Here is a 12,218-nt window from a genome sequence, read left to right on the forward strand (position 1 = left end):
ACAAAGATACACAGGAACTGAGAGCACTGAGCCTCCATATATAGGAATTGGCTGGCTGGGGAGTGGCCTGGAACATGTATTTTGTTCCTCGAACATACAATACCCCTGCAGTTTTTAAACATTTAAGCAAGTGTGTGAGTAACAATACTCAATATATAAATAGGCAGTTTACTACATCTGCATCTGGAATGTTTAAATATACAGCACATTAAGTTTCTAGTTTTACCTATCACTTTATAGGATACACAAAGGACACAGTAAGATGTCAAATGAGGCACTGTGAATATGCAATTAGAAAAATCCATGGAATGAAACATTGCACCTGACAAATAACCCAGTGTCTTTAATAAATAAAGTGTAAGGAAAAAATGAAGGAGGATTTAGTGACTTAAAAGATTTAGAAGATTCTCTAAAAGACATTTCATGTACATATAACACAGATAGAGCTTAGCTTATTTGGATCCTTATTTGGACAACCAAAATATAAAAATAAATAATACCAATAGGAATATTTGAAGATTAAATACATACTTGTTGATGTTAATGAATGTGTAAACTTTTAAGATGTGAAAATAGTATTTGGGTGATATTTTTGAGTCTCTAATTCAGACATAAATATGAAATTATAATAAAAGAGACAATATGATTTCTGACATTTGTTTTCCAATAATTTATGGTTGTTAAGGAATAGGGCGAGAATATGGAAGCTATCATATGGTCAGGAGATAATGACTTTTATAAAGCTGGGTGTTAAGAATATAGGGACTTATTATGTAGTTATGTTACCCCTTTATATGGGTGAAATTTTAGAAAGCAAAAAAGTCATTTTAACTTTTGTAATAATGAAAAGGAATGAGGATGTTATTATGGAGGCATATGCAATAGATTATTTCAATCTCACGTCTCTTCTGGGTACAAACAACAGGTGGAACAGAGAGCATAACATGCAGATCCTAGCTCAGTGAATTGAGAATATTCTGATTATACTGAGATCAAGTCAAAGCTGGAAAACAGGAGATATTTTCCCCTGACTAAAGGAAGCCAAAAATGAAATTTTGATATTTCAGAACCTCTCTAATAATCCAGATGTGACATCACTGTTTGTAAAGATCAGCCCTTCCCAATCTGCAAGCTCACCTTCCAGGACTGAGCCCAGCCCATTTTCACCATATATAAACTGCTCCCGGGAGGCTCATCTCACAGATCTGCTCCTCTCAGCTCTACCCTCCAGCCTCTCACGCTTTCTTCAGCCTTCTTCTCTTCAGAATCATGTCTAGCAAATCCACCATGAGGAGCCAAAGCATCAGCCACCGTGGCTTCAGTGCCAGCTCAGCCAGAGTCCCAGGGGTCTGCCGCTCTGGCTTCAGCAGTGTCTCTGTGTCCCGTTCCAGGGGCACTGGTGGCCTCGGTGGAGTGTGTGGAGGAGCTGGCTTTGGTAGCAGAAGCCTCTATGGCCTGGGCGGCTCCAAGAGGATCTCCATCGGAGGGGGCAGCTGTGCCATCAGTGGTGGATATGGTGGCCGAGTTGGGGGTGGCTTTGGCTATGGAGGTGGAGCCGCCAGTGGATTTGGTTTTGGTGGTGCAGCTGGTGGTGGCTTTGGGCTCGGTGGTGGAGCTGGCTTTGCTGGTGGCTATGGGGGCTCTGGCTTTCCCGTGTGCCCCCCTGGAGGCATCCAAGAGGTCACCGTCAACCAGAACCTCCTCACTCCTCTGAACCTACAAATTGACCCCACCATCCAGTGAGTGAGGACTGAGGAGTGGGAGCAGATCAAGACCCTCAACAACAAGTTCACCTCCTTCATCGACAAGGTGAGCCAGGAAGACCTGCCTCCTTTGGGATTTCAGGGTCTCCAGACTAGACAACCAATGAATATCTTACCAGGATGAGACTCAGGAGGGAAGAGGGAGGAAGAAGGGGACTCAGAAGAGTTCTCCCCTGGGATGCCAGATGGGCTCCATGTTGACAACAAGAAGAAAGTGATGGAAAACACTTGAGACCACTGGGTCTCTTAAATGTCCTTCATCCAGTAGGGAAGAATACTCAACTTGTTAACCTTAAAGCAAAATAAAGCAGTGAGAAAATAGAATCTGTTGGCTTTAGCTTCTGAGCATTCTAAGAGATTAAATAGTAATTCCAGTGGAAATCTGCTCTAGGGCTCTGGGCGTGAGGAAGAGGGTAAAAGAAAAGAAAATGATTTCTGGATGGATTAGGGGAAATAAGACTCAGAAACATTCATATATCATAGAAACACTAAATGTATAGAACTAGAGCATGACCATTAGGGCATTTGTAATACAGGAAAATCATGCGCTAAAGCAGAAGTTAATGGAATCCAATCATTAAGTTAATTGGAATAAATCACTAATTTCTGAACATTTAACACTCCTTTAACTCAGGTACAATTTAAAAAATAACTTTGTGCAATGTAACAGGGAAATAATATTTTTAAAGTTTATTTATTTGTTTGTTTATTTTTTTATTTACTTATTTTGAGAGAGAGAGAGAGAGAGAGAGAGAGCAAGAGAGAGACAGATGATGGAGAGACAGAGCCCAGAACCCAACAGAAGGCTGAATCTCAAAACAGAGATATCATGACCTGAGCCAAATTCACAAGTCAGATGCTTAACTGATTGAATCATGCAGGCACCTGGAGAAATACTATTTTTAAATAGATATATGGTTGTGGTTTTCAATTGAAAAATAACAAGTGTTGAAAGTCACTGGTACTCTGTAGAGCATAGTCAATAAGAAGATGCCATAGGTCCCTGGAAAAATTACACACTAGGGCTGTTGAGGTGGGAAGGAAGTAGGTTTACAGGTGCATCACTGTCACCCTGACCCTCTGTACATGCTCCATAATAATCCAGGACCTGGGTGACTACTTAGATGTGCCTGGGCACCTGACAAGTCACATTTCTTTCACCCTTGCTTTCTCTGGCAAATAACCATCTTGTCTCTTCCAGGTGTGGTTCCTGGAACAACAGAACAAGGTCCTGAATACCAAGTGGACTCTGCTCCAGGAGCATGGCACCAAGACTGTGAGGCAGAACATGGAGCTTTGGCTTGAGCAGTATATCAACAAGCTCAGGAGACACTTGGACAGCTTAGGGGGGAGAGAGTCCAACTGAACTCAGAGCTCAGGGGCATAAAGGACATGTTGGATGATGACAAGAAAAAGTGAGAGTAAAAGGAGAGTAAGGAGCTCAGTTCTCTGAAATCTTCAAGATTATTGGGTTACCAGGTCAATATGTGGGTGTGATTCCAAAGCAAAACATGTCTTTGGGAATGAAATCACAATAATTGCCTAAAACAAACCCTTTAGAACAAACGGCCATGGAGGTGGATGGGGAGAGAAAACTATATAGAAACCACAAAAAATTTTAGTGGCTCACTGGCAAGAAGCTCATTTGAGGTATATCTCTTTTATGGAAAGTTGGGATCCCAGAACACTTTTTCTGTATCATCTTTGCCACTGGCTCAATTATGACTTACCCTGTTCTGAGTGTAGATATGAAGATGAAATCAACAAGCACACAGCAGCAGAGAGTGAATTTGTGACTCTGAAGAAGGTGAGCTGATGGAGATCAAGGGTTCTGTTCCTTTGTAGAAAGAGAGGACTCTTGGCCCCTGCACACATCCAAGAGGGGAGAAGATAGGGAGACTAAAAGATGTTCAGACTGGGAAGGAAGGCTCAGCTGACTCCAAGCTCCTTCCCCGGGATGTGGATGCTGTTTACATAAACAATAATGATCTGCAAACCAATGTGGAGGCTCTCATTGATGAGATCAACTTCACCAGAGCCTTGTATGAAGCAGTAAGCATTCCCACTCTCCATTTATTTGCTTTGATAGGGCTTGGCCAAGGGTGAAGTTGTTGGGGTTGAATACCTCTGTAAATGCCATAGGAAAAAATGATCTGATGATCTTTGTTCTGCAGGAACTGGCTCAGATGCAAACCCACATCTCAGACACTTCTGTGGTCCTGTCCATGGACAACAACCGTAACCTGGACCTGGACAGCATCATCGCTGAAGTCAAAGCCCAATGTGAGGAAATCACTCAGAAGAGCCGGGCTGAGGCTGAGTCCTGGTACCAGAGCAAGGTGAGTCTTGAGTTGAGAGGTGCTCAGGAATGCATGTGTCACCAGCCTGAACACCAGCAAAGCTACAGACTTTACTGGGGAAATCTACTGCAAGGACGCTGATGACTTCTTGCAGGAAATGTACCCTGCACTCCTAGAGAAGGCATTTACAGAATTTATGTCCAAGTTCAGTTAAGTCAAAGAACCCAAGTGCAGGAGGGTAGCTACATAGATAAGGACCTAGTGATTCGTGCTTTTGTCTTCACTCTGATACTGGCTCACTCAGAAGCATAAAACAGAACATTGCTGGTACTCAAATGAACTTGGTAGTCAGCAGTCACATAAAAAGAGGGTCTGTGATCAGTGTACAGTATCCAGTGGTCTTGACACATAAATTTTCCCTAAAATCCCTGTTAGCATGTGAAAGCCCACATACACCACCTTCTCTCTCTCTGGACTCCAGTATAAGGAGCTGCAGGTCACTGCAGGCAGACTTGGGCATGATCTGCGCAACACCAAGCAAGAGATTGCTGAGATTAACCGCATGATCCAGAGGCTGAGATCTGAAATCGATCATGTCAAGAAGCAGGTACAGTGGGGGGGCTCTGGAGAAGAAAAGCATTGCTTCTTTGTTACACCATCATGCATCATTCAGCCACCATTTGGGAAATGCTGGGAATTAAGGGGAGAGCAGAAAGAGGGGTGCATGCAGCTCTCACCCTCAGTGAGTTGCCACATATTAGGACAGATGAGTGCCAACACTGCAGAATGATGTAATCACGTGACAGGAACAATCCCAATTAGTCAAACTGTAAAAAAATAATCCACGGACTTTTGAAAGAGATTACTTAAGGAGAATGATTGGTTTTGGAATATAAGAAAAAGTGGAGAGAAAAGGGAAGGCCCAGAGGGGAGCAAGATTGTTCCAAATCTGCTCAACATTCAATTGATACAGAGTGTCAAGCAATGATCCATGATGAAGATCAGTGTTGCTGTTGCCCAAGCATTTTAGAAGCCCTTAGGAGTGAAGAAGACAAGATTTCAGCAGCTAGAAATCAAACTCATACCTTAGGTGAGGATGTTGGTAGTTTTGTATAAGTTAGTGGGATCATCACATGAGATCATCAGAAACAGTTCTGATCTGTTTTGGAGACAGCACTCAAAACAAACAAATAGGTCCATTTCTTCCAACTCTTCTGGTATTTGGTCCAGTATAGGGTCACCGACCCATGCCTCATGAAGGGTGGCTTAAAAACAGCACAGGTGTTCTCATATGGCTCCCAGTCTAGATAAGATATGCAGAACAGAAAAAGACCTGGGAAAATGTGGTAGAAATCCCTTTCTATGGTATCTGGGCTCTGGACCTGGTCATCACTAGAAAGAAGACATGTGGCTAGTCTCCTGGAGGACTACATTATGGATTCCTTCTGCCTATCTTCCTGTTTTAGTGTGCCAAGCTGCAGTCTGCCAATACTGATGCTGAGCAGCGTGGGGAGATGGCCCTCAAGGATGCCAAGAACAAGCTCGCTGATCTGGAGGATGCCTTGCAGAAAGCCAAGCAGGACGTGGCCCAGCTGCTGAAAGAGTACCAGGAGCTGATGAATGTCAAACTGGCCCTGGATGTGGAGATTGCTACCTATAGGAAGCCCTGGAGGCTGAGGAGTGCAGGTGAGTAACTCACACAAGCTCCTCAAACATCTGAATACATGTCCATGATGTCTGGTCATGAGCACAAGTGGAAGGCACTCTGGAGAACCTTTTAAAAGAGTTTCCCCATGGGTTACCCTCACATTGAGGCTTCCCACTCTGGTCCAGTGGTGGCTGTCTGAGGTCTCATGGTCCCTGTGTTTTCTCCCTTCCTAGGCTGAACGGGGAAGGTGTTGGACAAGTCAACATCTGTAAGTATTTTGCTTGCCTCCCTCCCTTGCCCTTAGCTCTTCTGAGTAGACTCAGGCTGGCAGAATGAGTTCACTGTGTCTTATGTTTCCTTGTCCCTCTCCCCTTCACAGCTGTGGTGCAGTCCACCATCTCTGGAGGCTACGGCAGCGCTGGCGGCTATGGCAGTGCCAGCGGTGTGGGCAGTGGCCTAGGCCTGGGCGGAGGCAGCGGCTACTCCTGTGGCAGTGGCCACAGCCTGGGACCTGGCTTTAGTTCCAGCAGTAGCAGAGGCATTGGAGGTGGCTTCAGCTCCTCTGGGGGCAGCAGTTCCACCATCAAATACACCACCACCACCTCATCCTCCAGCAGGAAGAGCTACAAGCACTAAGTCCTGCCATCAGCTCTCGGTCCCACGTTGTCCCATCTACAACTGCATTGCCCTCTCTCAAGCTGCTTCTCCCCTGTTTCTGACTTCTCTTAATCTCTGACTTGAGCTGAAGTTGCTGGGTGCCTTCATTTCTCAGGTATACCTGCTCCACCTGAGCTTTAGTTGCTCAGCATAGAAACTCATCCTCTGATTTACACCTTAATATAACCACAACTGAGGCTTCACGTTACCAAAATATTACTCTCTCATTGTTCTGTTATTAGGTGAGCATTAAGAGGATATTACCTTTGCCCACTTTCATTACAGAAACACTGTTTCGGTCCTACCTCCAAGCAGGGCACCTTCCCTTTATTTCTACACGCCTAGGAATTCTCCCATGTTCTCAGTTTTGGGTACCTACTCTCTTGTAGTGGTTGTGAAAGCACAAGTGACTAGTTCTAAAATACAGAAATCTATATCCCTCTGACAGTCTCTCTCTGCTCTTTATTCTCTTCTAATTGCTAAATAAACAGATTTATTATATAATTTATTATTCTGTTGCCTTGATTTGTCAGCAGGTGTTCTCGAGCTCATTCAGTGAGCAAATGTGTATTCATGTAGTAAAGACTCTCCCAATCCTGGGGGTGCCTGTGTGGCTCCTTCGGTTGAGCATCCCACTCTTGATTTCAGCTCAGGTCATGATCTCACAGTCGTGAGATTGAGCCCTGTGTCTCTGCAGTGACAGCATGGAACCTGTTTGGGAGTCTCCTCTTCTTCTCTTCTCTCTCCCTCAAAATAAGTAAATAAACTTTAAAAAATGATAAAGATACTCCCAATACCCAAGTACTTTACTCTCTCCTTGAGAGAGGTGCAAAAGCCTACAGTTTGGTATCCTGACCCTCAGATTTTCTTCTTAGATAAGATTTCATTTAAATATTTGGAAAGTGGAATGAGAAAAATTTAGTCTGCCATCATTTTATACTCTGTTTTTTATTGCCTCTACCAGACAGTAGTGGCTTAGTCTCACTTCCCTTATCTCTAAGACCACTTTACCACATGGCCCGGGGATGAACTATAAATTCTCAGTTGGGGAAATATATTTCTGGGTGACCAGAGCAAAAGGACATTCATCAAGGGATAAGATATTTGATTTACTTACAATTAGCTTCATGACCAAGAAACTTGCCTGAAAAGGTGTATCAAGACAAATTAAGGTGTACATGCTTCAGAACTGCAATGATACTTCTATAAGTGTATCCCATGGAAATTGCACAAATGTCAGAAGTTGTATATACACAGATGTGAATTGAAACCATCTTCACAACATACAAAAATTGAAAATACTATAGGTTCTCAAATTAAGAGCCAAAGACTCAGGTACAAAACTCATATGCTGATTTCTTGATGTATGAAGGCAAAACAAGAATAGAAATTCCCAGGTTGTCACACACTAAGATCCTCATGGAAATGGATGAAACTGAGTCCTTGGTGCTTGGAAAAGATGCTTTCACATCTCCCCTCTGGTGTGCCATGGCCAAGTTTGACTTCTATGAAGGGGAAATAAAACTCAGGGTATGGTGCAAGGCTCATCCTTCAACTTGTTCTGCCCTTGGCCACATCAGTCCTTGTTTCTTTGTGAGTGATCATTATCTTCTTAGCCCCCAGGCTTTCACATCACATAATAACATTTATTCAACTCAGTAATATATAGAGGGTACTTCTGGATCCTGGTATATCAGTATCACCTGTGTTCTCCTCTAAGTGTTCCCCCAGCAACATGGGCAACCCTAACATCCTCTCATCCTCTGCCAGAACTTCCCAACAACAGATAAAGTGATGACAGGGTTTCAAAATCTAAGCCCATTTAAATTTCACATTTTCATGCACCCGTGAGGAATAATGTAAAGGAAACAACTAACCTGGAAAATTATATAGGATAAACATCTAGCCAAAAAAAACAAAAAACCAAAAAAACAAAAACAAACAAACAAAAAAAAAACCCGCTTGCAAAACCAGTGTGTATACATGGATTTATTTAATTAAAATCTTACTATATAGGTGATGATAGCAAAATGGTAGACTGGAAACCTCCAAACTTCTCCTTCTTGTTCTTGAGCAGGCAGCAGTCTATTCCTGAATTATTTCTCAACCCCACTCCTACCCTTCAACCCTCTGCTTACTTCCCACCCTCTGCCTCTAATCCCTCCAGCATATACACCTTTAACCTGAGAGAGCAGTTGCAGACCCTATGCAAGACCCTGTGCAAGTCTCTTCAGCCATGTCTGGAGGATTTCTGAAAAACTATGGCAAGGTTATTTTCTTTGTTTCACATAAATCCAAATGTAGATAAAAGAAGCAAGAGATATAGCAAGGAAAAATTGCAAGACTACAACCCACAGAGACCTGGGGTAAGAGATTATAGGAGAAAACACACAATAGACCATCTGAAAATAAAAGATCTAGAGGTTAAGCTGGAATGAAATTCTTTGGAAAATTAGGACAAACTTTCCACGGTGACTTTGTGTGTGAGAGTATTTAGAAAGTCATGCATAAATGAGAAAGAATGACATACAGCCATTTGTAGGAAAGTGGATGGACCTTGAGGGTGTCATGCTAAGCAAAATAAGTCAGGCACAGAAGGATAGACACCATATGTTTGCATTCCTAGGTCTAACAGGAGAGACCTGGCAGGGGACCATGAGGAGAGGAAGGGGGAAAGAGAGCAGGGAAGAGTGAGGGACACAGATCAAGGGAGACTACTGAATACTGGAGATGATCCATGGACTGAAGGGGAAGGGGAAGGGAGGGAGGGGGTGATGGTCATGGTGGGGGGGGCACTTGTGGGGAGAAGCACTGGGTGTTATATGGAAACCAATTTGACAATAAACTATTATTTAAAAAACTGAAAAAAAAAAAAGAAAGAAAGTCATGCATATATCCAGGAATACACATGCTCAGGAAAGTCTTGAGAAGATCTTAGGTGTTCACTTCATGCTGATCTCTAGATTCAGAGTAAGCCTAACTAAGTGGTAAAGGAGTGTCCCATCTCAGCGACAACAGGCAAACATCAAGAGATGGGGTTTTCTCAGTTTTGTTATTTTGGGTTTTGTTGTTGTTGTTGTTTGTTTCATCTCCTGGAACACAAAATATTATCTGTCAAAACAATAGCTAAACACAAGCTAAAGAAACAGCCTGATGTTGAAGTTTTATTATGTGCCAAGTATTATTTACTCACTTATCACAAGTAAGTCAATGTGAAGGCCAAGTCATTAGGTGCAAATCCAAGAATCCCTTGTTTGCAACAGTTAGGACTAGGAGTGTGACCTGAGATGGGAAGTTTCAAGAAACCTTGAGGGTAGAATTGAATAAAAAATAAAAAACAAGGGGCACCTGGGTGGCTCAGTTGGTTGAGGTTGTGACCTCATAGTTCATGAGTTTGAGCTCACATTGGGCTTGATGCTGTCAGACTGTCAGTGCAGAGCCTGCTTTGGATCATTTGTCCCCTTCTCTCTGCCCCTGCCCCACTTGCACTCCACCCGAAATAACTTAAAAATTTTTTTTAATCAAAGACAAGATGTATTGTCATGATTCTGTTGGCGAAAAATAAAGCAGAGAGACTGGGAACAAGGCACTCTGAGGTTATTGGGTAGGGTGTTTTAAGGAATAAGAATTATTCATCCAATCTGTTAGCTTGCATATTGCCCACCCCATCCCCCCAGAATACTTTCTACAAACTGGTCAAGAAATAGTTCAACTTACTCATGGATGGGCTATAGTCAGAAAGGGACCATTCTAAGATGCACAAAAGATAATACATGTTCAAAAATGAAATGAATATTGAAAACAAAAGATAGACAATAATCACTTATCAGGACAAAGTCTCTAACATGTTGCCAAAATTAATAAAATAAGCCCATTTTAAAAATTTGACAATAAAGCCACAAAACGAGATAACAAGAACTAAAACATTACTTATAGAAGTCAGATAGGGGGACCTGGGAGGCTCAGTCAGTTGAGCATCCTAGTTTTGATTTCAGCTTAGGTCACGATCTTGGTTGTGAGATTGAACCCTGTGACAGGCTCCGTGCTGAGCATGGAGCCTGCTTGATTTCTTTCTCTTTCCCTCTGGCTCTTCCCATCTCATGTTCTCTCTCTCTCTCTCTCTCTCTCTCTCTCTCTCTCTCTCTCTCTCTCAAATTATAAAAAAGTCATATATGAGGCAGAGAGAAAAATAAAACCACAGTGCAAATGAAGTCTAAAATGATATCAGTACAAAGGGCAATAGGTGTGCTAAACACGCTATAAAGAACATACAGGAGAATATTTTTAAAAAGAATAGCATGAACTGAGGGGTCAAAGAAAGTTAAAGGAGAGTCTAAAGGATATACAAATAAAGATGACAAGCAGGTCCAACACAAACATAATTGGAACACCTAAAAGAAGTGTGTACACACACACACAGTTTTTCCAAAGCACAGAATATCTTCAATTACATGGCAGAGGACTTTTTTTTTCTTTAAATTTCTAAGTAGTTTTCTTTTTTTTTAAATAATAGTTTATTGTCAAATTGGTTTCCATATAACACCCAGTCCTTCTCCCCACAAGTGTCCTCCCACATGACCATCAGCCCCCTTCGCCTTCCCCTCCCCCTTCAGGCCTCAGTGTGTTTTCAGTATTCAATAGTCTCTCATGATTTGTGTTCCTCTCTCTCCCCAACTCTCTTTCCCCCTTCCCCTCCCTATGGTCCTCTGTTAGGTTTCTCCTGTTAGACCTATGAGTGCAAATATATGGTATCTGTCCTTCTCCACCTGACTTATTTTGCTTAGCATGACACCCTCCAGGTCCATCCACTTGGCGACAAATGGCCAGATTCCATCCTTTCTCATTGCCAGGTAGTACTCCATTGTTTGTGCACGCATGTGTGTGTGTTTGTGTGTGTGTGTGGATACCACATCTTCTTGATCCATTCATCAGGTGATAGACATTTAGGCTCTTTCAATGATTTGGCTATTGTAGAAAGTGCCACTATGAACATTGGAGTACATGTGCTTTTGTGCATCAGCACTTCTGTATCTTTTGGGTAAATCCTTAGCAGTGCTATTGCTGGGTCATAGGGGAGTGCTACTGATAGTTTTTTGAGGAACCTCCATACTGCTTTCCAGAGTAGCTGCACCAGTTTACATTTCCACCAACAGTGTAGGAGGGAGCCCGTTTCTTCACATCCTCGCCAGCATCTTTAGTCTCTTGATTTGTTCATTTTAGTCACTCTGACCTGTGTGAGGAGGTATCTCAGTGTGGTTTTGAATTGAATTCCCCTGATGATGAGTGATGCTGAGCATCGTTTCATGTGCCTGTTGACCATTTGGATGTCCTCTTTGGAGAAGTGTCTGTTTAGGTCTTCTGCCCATTTCTTCACCAGATTATTCATTTCTTGGGTATGGAGTTTAGTGAGCTCCTTGTAGATTTTTGGATACTAGCCCTTAATCTGATATGCCATTTGCCAATATCATTTCCCATTCTGTTGGTTGCCTATTAGTTTTCTTTATTGTTTCCTTTGCAGTGCAGAAGCTTTTTATCTTGATGAGGTCTCAATAGTTCATTTTTGTTCTTGACTCCTTTACCTTCGGGGATGTGTCCAGGAGGAAATTGCTGTGATTGAGGTCAAGGAGGCTGCTTCCTGCTTTCTCCTATAGGGTTTTGATGGTTTCCTGTCTCATATTCAGGTCCTCTATCCATTTTGAGTTTATTTCTGTGAATGGTGTAAGAAAGTGGTCTAATTTCATTCTTCTACATGTTGCAGTCCAGCTCTCCCAACACTACCTGTTGAAGAGGCTGTCTTTTTTCCATTGGATACTCTTTCCTGTTTTGTCAAGGATTAATTGGCCATACACT

General features: G+C 42.5%; 1 protein-coding gene across 1 annotated transcript; it reads left to right on the forward strand.

Annotated features, from left to right (window-relative positions):
• The first annotated feature begins 1,269 nt into the window (after positions 1-1,269).
• LOC115305653 (keratin, type II cytoskeletal 6A-like) lies at positions 1,270-6,347 on the forward strand. The gene is given in 11 exon segments (XM_029955887.1): positions 1,270-1,809; positions 2,965-3,106; positions 3,109-3,178; positions 3,510-3,570; positions 3,708-3,815; positions 3,938-4,102; positions 4,545-4,670; positions 5,530-5,725; positions 5,728-5,749; positions 5,945-5,979; positions 6,091-6,347. Coding segments are annotated over 11 exon segments (1,722 nt in total).
• Positions 6,348-12,218: the final 5,871 nt, after the last annotated feature.

This window comes from Suricata suricatta, chromosome 10 (genome assembly GCF_006229205.1).
Source record: "Suricata suricatta isolate VVHF042 chromosome 10, meerkat_22Aug2017_6uvM2_HiC, whole genome shotgun sequence".
In the NCBI taxonomy this organism is placed as follows: domain Eukaryota; kingdom Metazoa; phylum Chordata; class Mammalia; order Carnivora; family Herpestidae; genus Suricata; species Suricata suricatta.